The sequence below is a fragment of the Oryzias latipes genome, chromosome 4 (assembly GCF_053564925.1).
Source record: "Oryzias latipes strain Hd-rR chromosome 4, Olatipes_Hd-rR_3.1".
In the NCBI taxonomy this organism is placed as follows: domain Eukaryota; kingdom Metazoa; phylum Chordata; class Actinopteri; order Beloniformes; family Adrianichthyidae; genus Oryzias; species Oryzias latipes.
The window spans coordinates 2,152,521-2,167,003 of record NC_136240.1 but is presented as its reverse complement, the minus strand read 5'-3'; the positions used below and the strand labels follow the sequence as shown (position 1 = coordinate 2,167,003).

General features: G+C 43.3%; 1 protein-coding gene across 1 annotated transcript; it reads left to right on the top strand.

Moving 5' to 3' along the window:
* Positions 1–11,198: 11,198 nt before the first annotated feature.
* Positions 11,199–12,542, top strand: gsx2 (GS homeobox 2). Its single transcript, NM_001122909.1, is given in 2 exon segments — positions 11,199–11,636; positions 11,804–12,542. Coding segments are annotated over 2 exon segments (717 nt in total). The 5' UTR covers positions 11,199–11,260; the 3' UTR covers positions 12,145–12,542.
* Positions 12,543–14,483: the final 1,941 nt, after the last annotated feature.

The following is a 14,483-nucleotide window of genomic DNA, read 5'->3' as shown; positions in this document are numbered from 1 at the left end:
TAAAAAAAAAAAAAAAGAAAAAAAAAAAAAAAAAAGGGACCGAGGCAGCCAACCGGCCGGGGCAACCGCCGATTGCCTCAGCGGAGACCCCGACCCGTCAACCCCCCCCGTCCCGTACCAATAGTGGGCCCCCCCACAGGACAGGGCCGACAAGCCCCCCACCCCACCCCACCCCAGACCCCGAAGCGGATGACACCCAGAGCGACCGGGGGCCCCAAGAGGGTTGTCCCGTCCCGTCCCAGAGCCAGGGAAGGGCCGATCCCAGCCCCAGGTGTAGATGGTCCTAACTCTTTTGATAGCTAAGGCCCACTTTTTCCCTAAGTCTGAATCCATTGGAAACCTGCAAGAAAAGTTCAGTCTCTGAGTCAGAAATGTAAAAATCTGTATTACTATAATAGCCTAGTATGCTGTAAACAGGTTTAGCAAAATAAAATGTACATTTATATTGACAGCAAAATAAATGTACATCATGCAGCATGTTGATAACAGCCCTGCAGCATCAAGCATGTCAACATGTGTTCTATTAATGAAGCCCTTGCAGCCTTAAAAGAAAAAGAAAAATACTTACCTGTGAAATGATACACCTACCTCCTTCACGGACTCATTTATCTGATTTTGGCAGTTGAAACCCGCACAATGAACTGGCATTGTGCAAAAAATGTGTTCAAATGCATTCACTGCAGTAGTAACTTGACCTCACCAAGATGGCGGTGCTCTCCTCCCATGAAGAACCACGTGATGTCTCCTCTAGTGATATAACTCATTGTTTCCAGGTATCTGTTGTAGCCACTCCTCCAGTTTGGGGGTTACTGCCCCGAGTGCTCCAATTACCACAGGCACCACTGTCACCTTCACTTTCCAGGCTTTCTCCAGTTCTTCTCTGAGTCCCTGGTATTTCTCCAGTTTCTCATGTTCCTTCTTTCTGACGTTTCCATCAATTGGCACTGCCACATCCACCACAACAGCTTTCCTCTGTTCTTCATATGTATACATATAAAACATAGAAGACAAAAAAAAAAAAGAAACCTGTGCGAGGTAAAACAGAAAAGCGAGTAAGACCCCTCCCTGTGTGGATTACCTTGCCTCTCTTTGTCAGGAGGTCAGGAGGTGACTGATGTTGGCCCCATGTCTAAGTCGGTATCCATAGCCAGTCTTGTTGATTACTTGGCTGAGGGAGTTCAGACCTATGCAGAACAGCAGTGGGGACAGAGTGTCACCTTGGTATATCCCACATTGATGGACACTTGGGAAAGTGGCTTCCCATTGGCTTCAAGGGTGGTTTTCCACGGCTTCATCAAGTTTCTTATGAAGGCTCTTAGAGTCCTGTTGATGTTGTACAGCTCCAAGCATTCAGTGATCCACGTGTGTGGCATTGAGAGAGCATCCGAGAGCGAGAATTCGAAGATGAGGGAGGCGACCAGTGGAACACCCGTGGTGGACTTTCCTGTGAGCAGAGCGAGAGGAATAATCAATAGGGCAAAACATGACAAGACACAAGAACATGAGCATGAGCATGAGCAGGCCAGACTAAGCACCGTGGGAGGAACAACAAACTGGCGTTGAATGCTGGTCCAGGATCTCCTTAAGAAGGCGGTGACGAAGATGAGGTAAGTGGAAGCAGCTGGTCGCATCCAGAGCAGAACAGAAGGGAGAGGGGGAGAGTATCTGACAGAGGCACCACGACATTTACTGTTATTTTACGATGGAGTTTTAGGGCCAACAACAAAAAAAAGTAAAATTACAAGATTTTAAGTCGTAAATTTACCCGAAAAAAACTAGTAATTTTACAAGATTAAAGTGGAGGTGAGCATACAGAGCAGCAAGTGAACGCCGTGCAGCAGCAGAGCAGACCAACTAAACTCAATGGAACAGGTGAGCTGAATGTTTATTGATAACGTTCCAAATGTTTGGAAGCTCATTTGTTTGATTTATGATTCATTAACGTTTTATTTATTGATGGGTGGTTTGCAGGATCTCTGCAGCCGTTGATGAAGACATCGGTGTCCCTGCAGATGTCCACTTCAATCCTTTCTTCCTCTATGAAAGACAAGATCTCTACGTCTGTGTGATGCTTCCGTCTGAGGAGCAGCACTTTTTGTCATTTTCAACGTTCTAGTGCTAATACAATAGACTATTTTCATTCCTCTTTATTGTTTTATGTTGAAACGGGACGTTTCATCTGGAGGAGGGGGCGTATGTTACACTGTTTACCTCTGCATTGGTGTTTGGATGACAGGTTCATGACGTAATGTGACAAATGAACTTCAGGGTTTGTGAATGAAAAGGAGAATAAAGGCTGCAGCGGTCCTCTACACGTCTCTGAGCTCCTTATTTTACATATGAAAGTCCGCTTTAGCGACACTGAACCCCAGAAAGACGGCTACACTGATAATAATCTGATTTTGAGTCACCAAAAGGTTCAGAATCTCTTTGTTTTTTTAACCTTTCCAGAAATAAAGCTTCACAAAAGGCTCCACATATTTCATCTTCAAGCTAGGCTCCGATAAACAGAAAACTTTGGTGTTTTTTTTCCTCGTTAATCTATGACGTTTTTCTCGTACATTTACGAGATAAAAACTCGTAAATTTAAAATATTTTTTTCTTGTGAATTTACGACTTAAAATCTCGTAATTTAACAGTTATGACTTTCTTTCTCGTAAATTTACGACTTAAATCTATCTATTTATCTATCTATCTATTAGATATATTTATATATATCTAATAGATATATGTATTTTTATTTATTAAAGTGGGAGGAAGAGGGGAAAAGTGTGTGTGTGTGTGTGGGGGGGGGGGGGGGTGAAGAAAAATAAAATAAATTTAAAAAAGAGAGAGGGTGAGAATGTGAGCGGATACAAGTGCCAAGTTGCAAATTTGAATAGGTTATACTAAAAGCTCTCCTAAATAAAAACGTCTTGACCTGAGATTTAAAACACTCAACAGAGTCGATCTGACGAAACGACAATGGGAGGGAGTTCCAAAGACGAGGAGCAACAGCTGGAAATGACAGATCTCCTCTGGTCTTAAAGCGGGTTTTTGGAGTGCTTAAAAGATTCTGGTTGGAGGACCTCAAGGATCGGGCACAAGAGTATGGGGTTAAAAGGTCAGATAAGGCTCTAAAAACTAAAAGTAGAATTTTAAAATCAATTCGAAATTTGACAGGTAACCAATGTAAAGCTGACAGCAGAGGAGTGATGTGTGTCCGTTTACTTGTTCCTGTTAAAAGCCTCGCTGCAGAGTTTTGGACAAGCTGAAGACGGTTTAGGGAACGTTTGTTAAAACAGGTAAAAAGAGAGTTGCAGTAATCTAAACGAGAGGAAATAAAAGCAAGTATAACTGTTTCCAGTTCTGATCGAGACAAGATACTTTTTAATTTTGCCACGTTCCTCAGATGATAAAAACAGTTTTTTACTATCTGTTTTGAGTGACCTTGCAGAGACATAGACCTGTCAAACAACACCCCAAGATTTATGAGGCTTGACTGGACAGAGGAGCTTAGAGACCCAAGGTGTTGTCTGATGGAAGGGATTTTATGTTCAGGGGCAAAAATAAGTGTCTCGGTTTTCTGGGTATTTAGGACTAAATGATTACTGTTCAGCCATGTTTTAATGCTTGTTAAGCAATTCAGCAAATTTTTTAGTTTGTAGTAATCATTTTCGTTCATTGTCGTCTGCATAGAAATGAAATGAGATGTGACTAAATTGATTAATAAGTTTCCCAAGAGGAATCATATATAAAATAAATAAAATAGGGCCTACTACAGAACCCTGGGGAACGCCACAAGTTATTTATTTAATTTCGGAGCTTGAAGAACCGACAGCCACATTAAATGTTCTTCCACTAAGATACGATATAAACCAATTTAAAACTGACCCAGACCTAGTCATTGTGAAGACGTTCAATTAAAATTTTATGATCCACAGTGTCAAATGCAGATTTCAAGTCTAAAAGCACAAGGACGGTACTGGCCTGAATCAGCTACCATAAGCACATCATTTGAAACTCTTAGGAGAGCTGTCTCTGTTGAATGGTTCTTCTTAAAGCCAGACTGACAAGAATCTGATATATTGTGTTCTTCCAGGTACATATTTAGTTGGACAGCGACCACTTTCTCCAAGATTTTGGAAATAAAAGGAAGCTTCGAGATTGGTCTGAAATTTTTGGGATCCGACTGGTCCAAATGAGGCTTTTTCAGAACCGGATTTATTAAAGCATGCTTTAAGAACTTAGGGACTGATCCTGAAGTCAAAGAAAGATTAATTAGGTCAACAATAGTAGAACCTATACTGTGGAAAACTTTCAGGAAGACAGAGGTGGGAATTGTGTCAAGAGGGCAGGACGAGGGTTTGATCCTTGTCAGCAGAGAATGAACGTCCTCCACTGTCACAGGAGAGAAATTAGACCAAGACTGCAGACACTGAAGGCTCTGAGAGAGTTTGACACTGGCTAAAGGAAGGATGTTTGCTCCAACATCCAAAACCTTAGCTAAAAAACCTTGAAGAAAAGAGCTGCAGTCAGGCTGGGAATGCTTTGGGAATTTAGAAGCACAAGGTGAAACTAGAGAATCTAGAGTGTTGAATACAACCTTAGGATTTTTCATATTTAAAGCAGACAGGGAGCAGTGTGCACATGGGGGGAGATACATGAACTCTGCCGAAGTGAATCATGTGATCATAAGGGAAACCAGGTAAAAGAGAACCTTGTTCTGACATCTAGTCAATTTTCGTCTAGTTCCAATAGCACCCTTTCCATCATGATGTTCTAGTTCCCCAGCACCTGACTCAGACCTTGTTTGGCCGGGCAATGTTTGATTATGTAAATAGCTCACAGGTGGTTTCTCACCCCCCCAAGCTCGGTTCCTCTACCAGAGGCCTGGGAGCTTGAGGGTACTGTAGTATCTGGTCTTTCCAGGTATCTGTTGTAGCCACTCCTCCAGTTTGGGGGTTACTGCCCCGAGTGCTCCAATTACCACAGGCACCACTGTCACCTTCACTTTCCAGGCTTTCTCCAGTTCTTCTCTGAGTCCCTGGTATTTCTCCAGTTTCTCATGTTCCTTCTTCCTGATGTTCCCATCGCTTGGCACTGCCACATGCACCACAACGGCTTTTCTCTGTTCTTTATCCACCACTACAATGTCTGGTTGGTTCTCCATTACCATCCTATCAGTCTGGATCTGGAAAGCCTGTGTGAGGAAAACCGGAGTGCCCAGAGAAAACCCATGTATGCACAAGAGGAACTTCACAGAAGGATCCCAGGGATTTGAACCAGGATTTGTTGCTGTGAGGAGAGCACTAACCACCACACCGTTGTGCACCAATCATTAGCTGTTCCACTATACATATATATTTAGAAGGTATTAACAATGATCGGCCTTAGATTTGAATAAGTATGCCTTTATGTAAAGAAAAATGGTCATCTTCTGCTCAGGAGAGTCTCTGCCTGTGAAATGGAAAAAAACGGTTTGCTCCACTTTAACCCTTGTGCTATCCTAAGCACTTTAACGTTGGGAGTTGGGTCATCTAGACCCACTAGACAGTGCTCTGAACCTCTTTTCTTCAATGATTTCTGATCTTCACTGGTGCCCATGGATTACATGAAATCTTTCCACCTTTATCCACCTTTGTCATGGTAGGGAGAACACGTCAATGTAAGGATGGGGTCATCTAAGATAGCACAAGGGTTAAACACACACAGAAGGCAGGAACACAAGAAGTTAAATGTCTTCAGCTGTGAAAAAGAAAAAAACAGATAGATGTGTTCTTCATTCTCCGAATGAAAACAAATCTGACTGAGAATGCTATATGACAGACTCTCCGCCTCCCTCTGAACTTCTGTCTTCCAGTGTCAGCTGAAAACTGAGTGAAAATCCTCTGCTTGACCAAAGGGAGAGAAAAACTACACATGATGCGCAACAGAGAAATCATCATAATGACAGAGTTTGGATTATGCTTCTTGTTTATTATGTGATGAACACACGAAGAAATTAGCTTTTTTGTTTTTTTCCCACTAAAGTTTTTGTGTTTTGTGACCAGGTAATGTAAATGTAAAAGAGCCAGATGACATTCATCCAACAAGCAATAAAAAGTCATGTTTCTGTCTTTTCTGAGTCCAAACCAAGCGTGGAGAAGCTGCATTCAGCGTCTATGCACTGCAGATCTGGAACAGACTTCCAGAAATCCTCTGATCAGCTGAAACTCTGAGTTTATTCAAATCCAGACCCACCTGATCTCCACTAAATTGGATTAGTTTTTATTCTGACGTGTACACACACACACTGTTACTTTAAGCTAACGGTAAATTCATTCCTGTTGAACTCCCTGTAAATGTTTATTTTAATGATGTAATGACTGTCTTTGTACATGAGATGTGCTCCACAATTAAGCCTTCCTTTCTATGTATCTGATTTATGGCATGCAGCAAATTGCTGATCCTGACAGGTGTGTCAAGGGGCTGCTGTCACACCGTTTAGTTTGCTTCTCCACAGTCTGATAAGCACATGACAAAGAGCTCGCAGCGCATTCCTCCCTGCTTTTATGGCAAGTGAAAAGAATCATACATCGCCAGGAAAAGCAACGTAAAGAATGCGGTTTTGCCCATCAAAAATGTACAAAAAAAGAGACACACTGCATACATTTTTCAGTTTTCACTTGTGTTGCAGTGGAATTATGCTGGGCTCGCAATGTTTTTCCTTGAAGTTACCTGTTTTTTTTAATCCCACTGTCACAGTTTCTTTCCCCAGTGAGCACTGGGAAATTTGGTTTGTGTGTCTCCTAATAAGGGCAACTTACCACATGTTGCTGTAAATGAGATCATCACAAAAGATGTGTTCATCCATGGGTTTTTCACAATTGCTATTATTATTGTCTGTGACAAAGGCAGCCTGTTTTGATTTTTTTTATAGTTTATTAATATAATATTGACTTGTAAAAACAAAAATGAAGAGGATATTACAGCGTTTTTTATGCCCATATGTGACACAAACAAAACCCCATTTGAACGTGCGAGAAAGGCGTTTTGGACACACTAGAACTGTGTTTGGGACGTGCAGTTTTTACGTGATAAACACTGCTTTTTACACCTATCTTGGGACAACACAAGGTGGTATAAATTACGTGATACTTTAAAAACGTGCGTAAAAATCGGCGTCTTTAGTGGCCAAAACTGCTTTCTTTACGCTGTTTTTCCTGGCGATTTATGATCCTTTTCGCTTCCCATAGCAGTCCCCTCCAACGAGCACGCTCAGTCTCCTCTTTCAAGGACCCCACAATATCACCTGTTTTGAACGTGTGTGGGGACAGAGTCCTGCTCTGGAAACCGCCCGGGAAGTAGGGGGCATGTCATTCAGTCTGTGAGACGTTTCCTCACTGAAGTTGCAATGGAAGTCAAATTTAAAGGTCACTCGTGCGCGCAGAGGCTGGGCCGGAACATTTCAGGTTAGGGTAGCGGGTTTCATGCGTTCTCTCTGAGAAGATGAATGTTTTCTCTAGAAGTGTAATGCATCGGGGGCAGTAGTGTGTCTGTAAGTCCAAGCATTAACTAAGAGGAAGCAGCATATTTACCCTCCTGAAGCCCGTGCGCAGTGGTCCTCTTGTCGCTGCTCATTTTTAGCTCTTGCAGTGCGCAGCCGTACTCAAACAATTTAAGGGCTTATTGAAACAAGCACCAAAACTCTGGACTGTTTGACAACTCGAGCAAGAAAACATTGAAATAAGGGCTGATCCGCGCTGCCTAATGGCATCTGCGCAGTCTTTTGGAAACAGTGAGGAGGCATGCAGGCCCACTCAGACTCTGACAACGACGTCTAATGAAGACACTTCTCCCGGAACCTCAGTCACTGTGCGATTGGCGTCACTATCCCTAGCTGTTTATCTCATTTTCGAAACGGCTTGATTGTGCTCACTGTGAAGTGAGGAGCTGCGCACATGCTGCGCTGAATGCGGACATCCAGACACTGGCCCACAGGCACACTTCAGTGTTGTGGAGTGTGTGGTCTGAGCGCCTCTGAGGCTGAGCGCCCCTCTAATTAGAGGGAGCCTGGTGAAGGGCATCTCTATAGAGCCATGCCGGCTTTGTTCAGCTGGCTCTTCTTACGCTGAGCCTGTCACTTTACTTTAAAGGGCCAAGGGCCAGGCTCTCGAAGCCCTGTCTGTCCGATGAATGCAGAAGTTCGATCTATCTTTTAGAATTTAGCTGCAGTTGATCAGAATACAGAAACTCTTTTTTAAAGAGTCTATTTTTCATTTTTTATAAATTTCAGATCAATTCTTTAGAGTTAAGCAGAGTAAAGTAAAAAAAAACTTTTGTTAAAACTTTAAACCCACTCCGATCACCTTTTATTTTATTTTCAAAGCATTCCCCGTGGTCTTTTCATTATGGTTATGTTGGTTTTAGCTAAAATCCAAAAAACGGTGTCGTTTTTAGGACAAAGCAAATCAGTTTTTAATCAAACAGATTTTTTTTCGTCTGCTCTGACTCAGAAAGGCGATTTTAAGCTGATTTTTTTATATATGTCCTCCATCATCAGAAAAACAGGAACCTGTTAAAAACACACACAAAAAAACGATTTTCATCGGAGTGGGTCTTTAAAACGAGCCAGCTGCACTGCGGCTTAACACAACATTATTCCGACTCATTTTTGCATAGAAACCTACTTATTCACTGAGATATATATTCGATTTCTCATTCATGAACACCACGAGCCCCCTGAGTCCTGCAGCACCATTCAGCGGCCGGCCTCTTTCTCTGCGCAGAGGCAGAGAAGCCGCCGCCTGCAGCTGCCGCCCATCAACCAGATCATTGTTGATGAAAAGTCGTTGCGTGACATCATGTTGTCCACGGGATCATTGTCCAGTTCTCCCCATCGTCGATGAGGTCTATATGGAGCAGCAGAGTGTTTCCTTTGACTTTTGGTATTCAGTGTGTGTTGCCTGGAGACTAAGAAGGGGGGCAAATCATCCACTGTTTTGGCCAAGGTGGAAGGCAGACTGGCCCTGCACAACAATGCAAAGTTTGTAAAAAGGCGTTGATACAACTTGATGACGCTTGTTCAACCAAACATTAATGGGCTTCTTCACGGTGTAATAAGGCATGGGGATGCCATGTGAATGAGGGGGCGGGGATACCACTGCAGAGCACTTTCCCCAGGCGTTTCTGCTGCGGGGAGGAACAGCAGAGACGCACGCGCACGTGCTGCTGTAAGATGCACCTGCACGGATTTTTACCTGTAAATCCCTGCTGCGTTCCTGCAAACAGAATCATCCCATGCATCCTCTGCAGGGAAGAAGCCTTCTCAGTGCCGTAGCCATTCAAATTCAATTTCAAAGCTTGTGAATAGGCCAGTGATTAATTGCCCATCAACACAATTTGAAAAGGAGCTGAATAGTGAAGGGGAACCTCTGTACTATAAAATAAAAAGGCGCAAAACACTGAGAGAAGGCAACAGCTCCAAAGTGGGGTGCTGCAGTTTCTTTGCTAAAATTCCCTTTTTGTTCCTTTCAAGCTTTATTGGTCAGTAATAACGCACCAGCCTCATTCTGCAAAAGCTTTCTATCCAAAACAGAAAAAAACTGCGCCCCGTCACCTCGAACAGAATAAAGGGAATCAAAGGATTTTTTTCCCTTAAACGGACTAATTTTCTCCTTGAATTATGAAAGTTATGGCAAGGTAACAGGCTGTGCTCAGTACCCGACGGCTTAGTGCTTCTTAATTCCTTCCACGTGGCTCCTAGTCCTGGCAATTAGTGCTCATTATAGCCTCATAAAGGCTCTAATTTGTGGGATTACTTGGCTGACAATGAAATTTTATCTTGCAGAATTATAGAAAAATAGTATTAAAGCTGATGTGGTGCGATGAGAGCGCGCGCCACGCATCATTCCGCTCGATTTACTTGCTCTCCTCCTTTTTTCTGCGCATTTAGAAAATTCACATGTATAACATAACAACTGCGCATCCTCCCTGTCAAACGCCGAATTTACTCTATTATAGCAATTATTGTCTGTGTGACAGGCGCGCGCGTTTTATCTGCAGCATGGTTGGATTTTAAAGACTTTCTAATACTTTCAAGAAGGACGTTTCAGCTTACAGTTCAATAAACACCAAATCTTTGCAGCGATAAGCTGTTGTTTTTCCAGCCGTATGAGGCTTTGCATATCGGCAGACACAGGATAAAGCTATTTCATAAAATAAGCGATCCACTTGTGTTTGATTTTTCTGTGTGATGAGCCGAGAATATTGATACCTGGACCTCCTCCGAAGGTCTGAAAGTTCCTTGGCAGAGGAGAGAGCAGCAGCCAAACCTGCGGTGACCCGGCCGCGGATCAAACTCGCTAATTATTGTCACAAGATGAGGGATTAACGCATTTCTGAAATAGCTGCCTGTTTACCCCTGAACAGAGCAACCATTATAAACACTTTCTAATTGAATCTTAATCGCCGTCAAATAACCAGAGCACAGACTCACTTGCACTTCATAATTCTTTAATAGCTGGGAGTGAAACCTGCAGAAACCAGATTCAAAGATTAAGTTGATAAGAACTTACTGTACGGTCACATTTAGGAAAATTCAGTCAACAGCTGGAAGGGGAAAAAGCAGAATTTAGGGACAGTTCTTCATTTTTTATCACCTTTTTGGACAATGTCGGGCTTTAACGAAAGCTTTTTTTTCCTAAATGAAGTGGAATTACAAGGTGCTTACACTTAGCTCGCTTTCTTTTTGTTCTATTAATCCGGATGAAACGATTGCAATTGTTGTGTTCATATATTCATTTTTAACTTATTAAATACCTTTTAAAGTTAGCAGTTTACTAAAAACAATTAACAGAGAAATCCCACTATTTACTACAAACAAGTTGGATTTAATTAGATTTTTTCCCCAGATATTACTTTAGGGATGTGCAAAATATTTAAGAGCAAACAATTAAAATTAAGAGAAAATAAAAATTGGAGCCAATATTTTAGGTCGTTCTGACATCGGTTAAAAAATCAAGACAAGTGGTTTAATTCCACAACACTATCACCATTGCGACTAGAGGCCCAGAGGAGTGTCACGTGGTTTGGGTCACTGACAGTACACTTTACGCACCCTTGGAGCCGGGTGCGCACGTGGGTGACGCTGCAGGGCCAACCCTCTTCTAAGTTCCTTTTGTTGGAGCATCAAACATAAGCACCTTTGGACATCCCGAGGGGTTAGATGAGAAACAGCCATCGTCATCATCATCATCCTCGTCATCACCAGGGAGCCTGAAGCCATCGCAGCGCAGTCATGTCCAGGTCTTTCTATGTCGACTCCTTAATAATCAAGGATACGGTGCGACCTGGACCAGCGGATCATCCAGGACAAGACTTCCTCATTCCCATCAGCATGCACTCCCCGAGCGTAATGTCTGTCACCGCGCCGGTGTGCCCGTCCCGAAAAACCGGGACTTTCTGCGTTTGCCCGCTGTGCGTCACATCCCACATCCACGCTCCCTGCAGTGGAATTCCCATGCTGAAGAGTCAGTTCCCAGGCGCAGAGGCACAGTACTGTCAGAGGCTGGCACAGCAGCAGCCTCCTGCGCTCGCGCATCCTGGACATGCACCTGTCTGCACGCCCACCTTCAGCGTCAGAGATCCCAGGAGATACCACTATCTTTCCATGGGTAAGCACCTGTTTGCTGCTGTCTCTGCTGCTCCGGCTCTGCACAGGTTAGCCCTGTTGATTCGGAAACATGTTGGCGCTTTTACGCACGGTGATTTACGTCCAATGTTTTAGTTTTTCTATCCCTGATACCATGTTGTCAAAGTTCTGACACGTCTTTTTCTTTAGGTTCCTCTGAAAATAGCCACGCTCAGAATGGCAAAAGGATGCGCACGGCTTTCACGAGCACGCAACTCCTGGAGCTTGAAAGGGAGTTTTCAACGAACATGTACCTTTCCAGACTGAGAAGAATCGAAATCGCCACGTATTTGAATCTGTCAGAAAAGCAGGTGAAAATCTGGTTTCAAAATCGCAGAGTGAAGCACAAGAAGGAGGGCAAAGCCACCCAGAGGAGCGCGCACTCAAGTTGCAAATGCGCAGTGGCTCTTACAGACTATTCACAGTCGGAGGATGAGAAATCTTTATCTCCGGCCTCTGCTTCGGAGGACAAGGAGGTGTCCCCTCTCTGAGACTCAGTGGACTGCTGGAGTCCCATGGTGGCACTTAACTCTGCCCTGCATGCTGCAATCATGGCATCGACCTCTGAACCAAAAACGTCCTGCATGAAGTCGATAAACTAAGGGTGCTGAGAGAAAACCTTCACTTCCATTCTCACTATGACTGAATAGCAGTTTTTGACATTTAAATACTGTGTTGAAGACTGAGCGCATGCGTGCTTCGTATCGTGGTTCTCACCTGCACTCCAACTGACCCTCACTTCAATAGATGTTGCCTGATAATTCAACAACGAGTGAAGCATGTGTTGTAAAAAGGAAAAGACGAAAAGTGCAGGCGTAACTTAGAGCGTGCACGCATGAATTTGTACATACATACCTGTATTTATTGCAATAAACATGACGAGCTGGAGTAAGAATGTGTCCGTCCGTGTCGTGTGTTGAGTTTCTGAGATCAAACATAAATGAATAAAAATAAGTCAGATAAATGCAGGGATTTAAAAGTAAATAGATGTTCCTTCACAGTTGTGTCCAAAATTATTTCAATATATTGATTTTCTTAAAAATACAAAATGTTGTCCTGGATGCAAAATGTGTGAAATCTATACATAATAATGACATTTAATGGAAATGATTCAACAATATTGCATTTTTTTATTTGACTGCATTTCTTTCACAGATGAGGAAGGCATTAAACTTTACGCGCGCTTCTGCTCAGTGTCTGAAGTCTTCATCTTGTCTTGTTGGTTCCGTGTTTCCACATTATGCAGAACTGAGTTTGTTTCATGGGAAGGAAAAGCTTATGGAAGTGTAGCTGCATTTCCCCATAGATCCGACCACAAAAGGGTACCCGATGACGCCCTCGGGGAGCAGCCAATCGTTAATGTTTACTTTTCAAAAGATTTTACTCGTCCAAAACGAGTTTAATTGCATATTCGGTCCCACGTTGGCTGATTATGCTTCTTTTGGTTGAAACCGCCGAACAAGGATATATAGAAGTGGGCAAAGGCTTTGACAGGTTAGATTGTCCTGCCTTGGGACTCGCATTTAGCCCGGGACCCCCGACTGCTGCGTGCTCATAGAGCTTTGAGGGACAGCTACGGGGTTCCTCCGAGCTACAGAGAACAATTTAGTCACTGTTTCATTAGGCGCTATTTGAACCTTTCAGTTTATGGTGAATTAAAGGGGGGCATGCTCAAATGGAAAGGGATTACGTGGGAGGGGCCACTGGAAATTAGCTGACGCCTAATTTAACTCTGTCAGAGTTTGGGATACATTCCTAATTGAGAGGGGAAGCAGGTGAAGCTCTGGCCCCACGCAGGTTCTTTCAGAGCAGAAATAAATGGTCTCCTTTCACATCCCGCTGGTGATCATATATTACTGAGGGAAAGCCACCTAATAAATATATATTGAAGTTCCCATTAATCGAATTAAAGCTCCCTTGCAGGTGTAAAGGATAATGCAGCGTTTAGGAGGATTAACAATGGTGAAAACCACTGTTATTTTCAGGACTCACTCCTTTCAACCCCACAGAACGTGACTCTGTGGCCACGAAAATGGACCAACAGTGGGTCATTTGTCCAAGTTCATAACCTTCTCCAACCTGGACAGGGGTTGGAACTTCTAGAAATCAGGAAGGGAGTTTTAAACCACATGACGCAGACAGAAGAGAAAAATCCCAGCACTCAGAGAACGTTAGGACGCCTTGAAAACGCACCAATTACGCATGACAAAAGACAATTAATAGGCGCGCCTTTCAGCCGGCCGCAGCTGCTGTCTCATGCGGTTAAATAGAGGCTCGAACGAAGCTGAAGTACCCAAAAGGAGGAGGATGAGAAGGAGGAGGAGGGGAAAGGTTTTCAGTGACGTTTAGTCCATTAGTGAATCGGGGTGTCGTGCGCTCGGCATCCACCTCTAATCTAAATCCAGGATGCGCCCTGGAGAAGCGCGCGCGAAAACTTGGAGGAGCAACCAGGAACACGGATGCAGTTCATGTTTAGTTTGCAGGGACAAGCATCTTTCATGAAGACTTCACCTTCCTGAAGACTCGGACTTCAGAGGCAGAGATCGGTGTAGAAACATGCATAGTATTCTGCATAAAAATGTAAGACAATCAAAGCTTGTTGAGAGCACCCCCCCCCCCCCGAGCTTTGCTAGAAAGATCTTTGACAAAAAAAATAGAGCATGTCCACAGATATTTTTCAATTTAATAAAAGAGTGCCCTAATAATTTTATAAGAAAATATTCCAATAGATAGCAACAACGTTAACAAGTTAAGATTGTAGATAAAGAGACAGACAGACAGACAGACAGACAGACAGACAGACAGACAGACAGACAGACAGACAGACAGA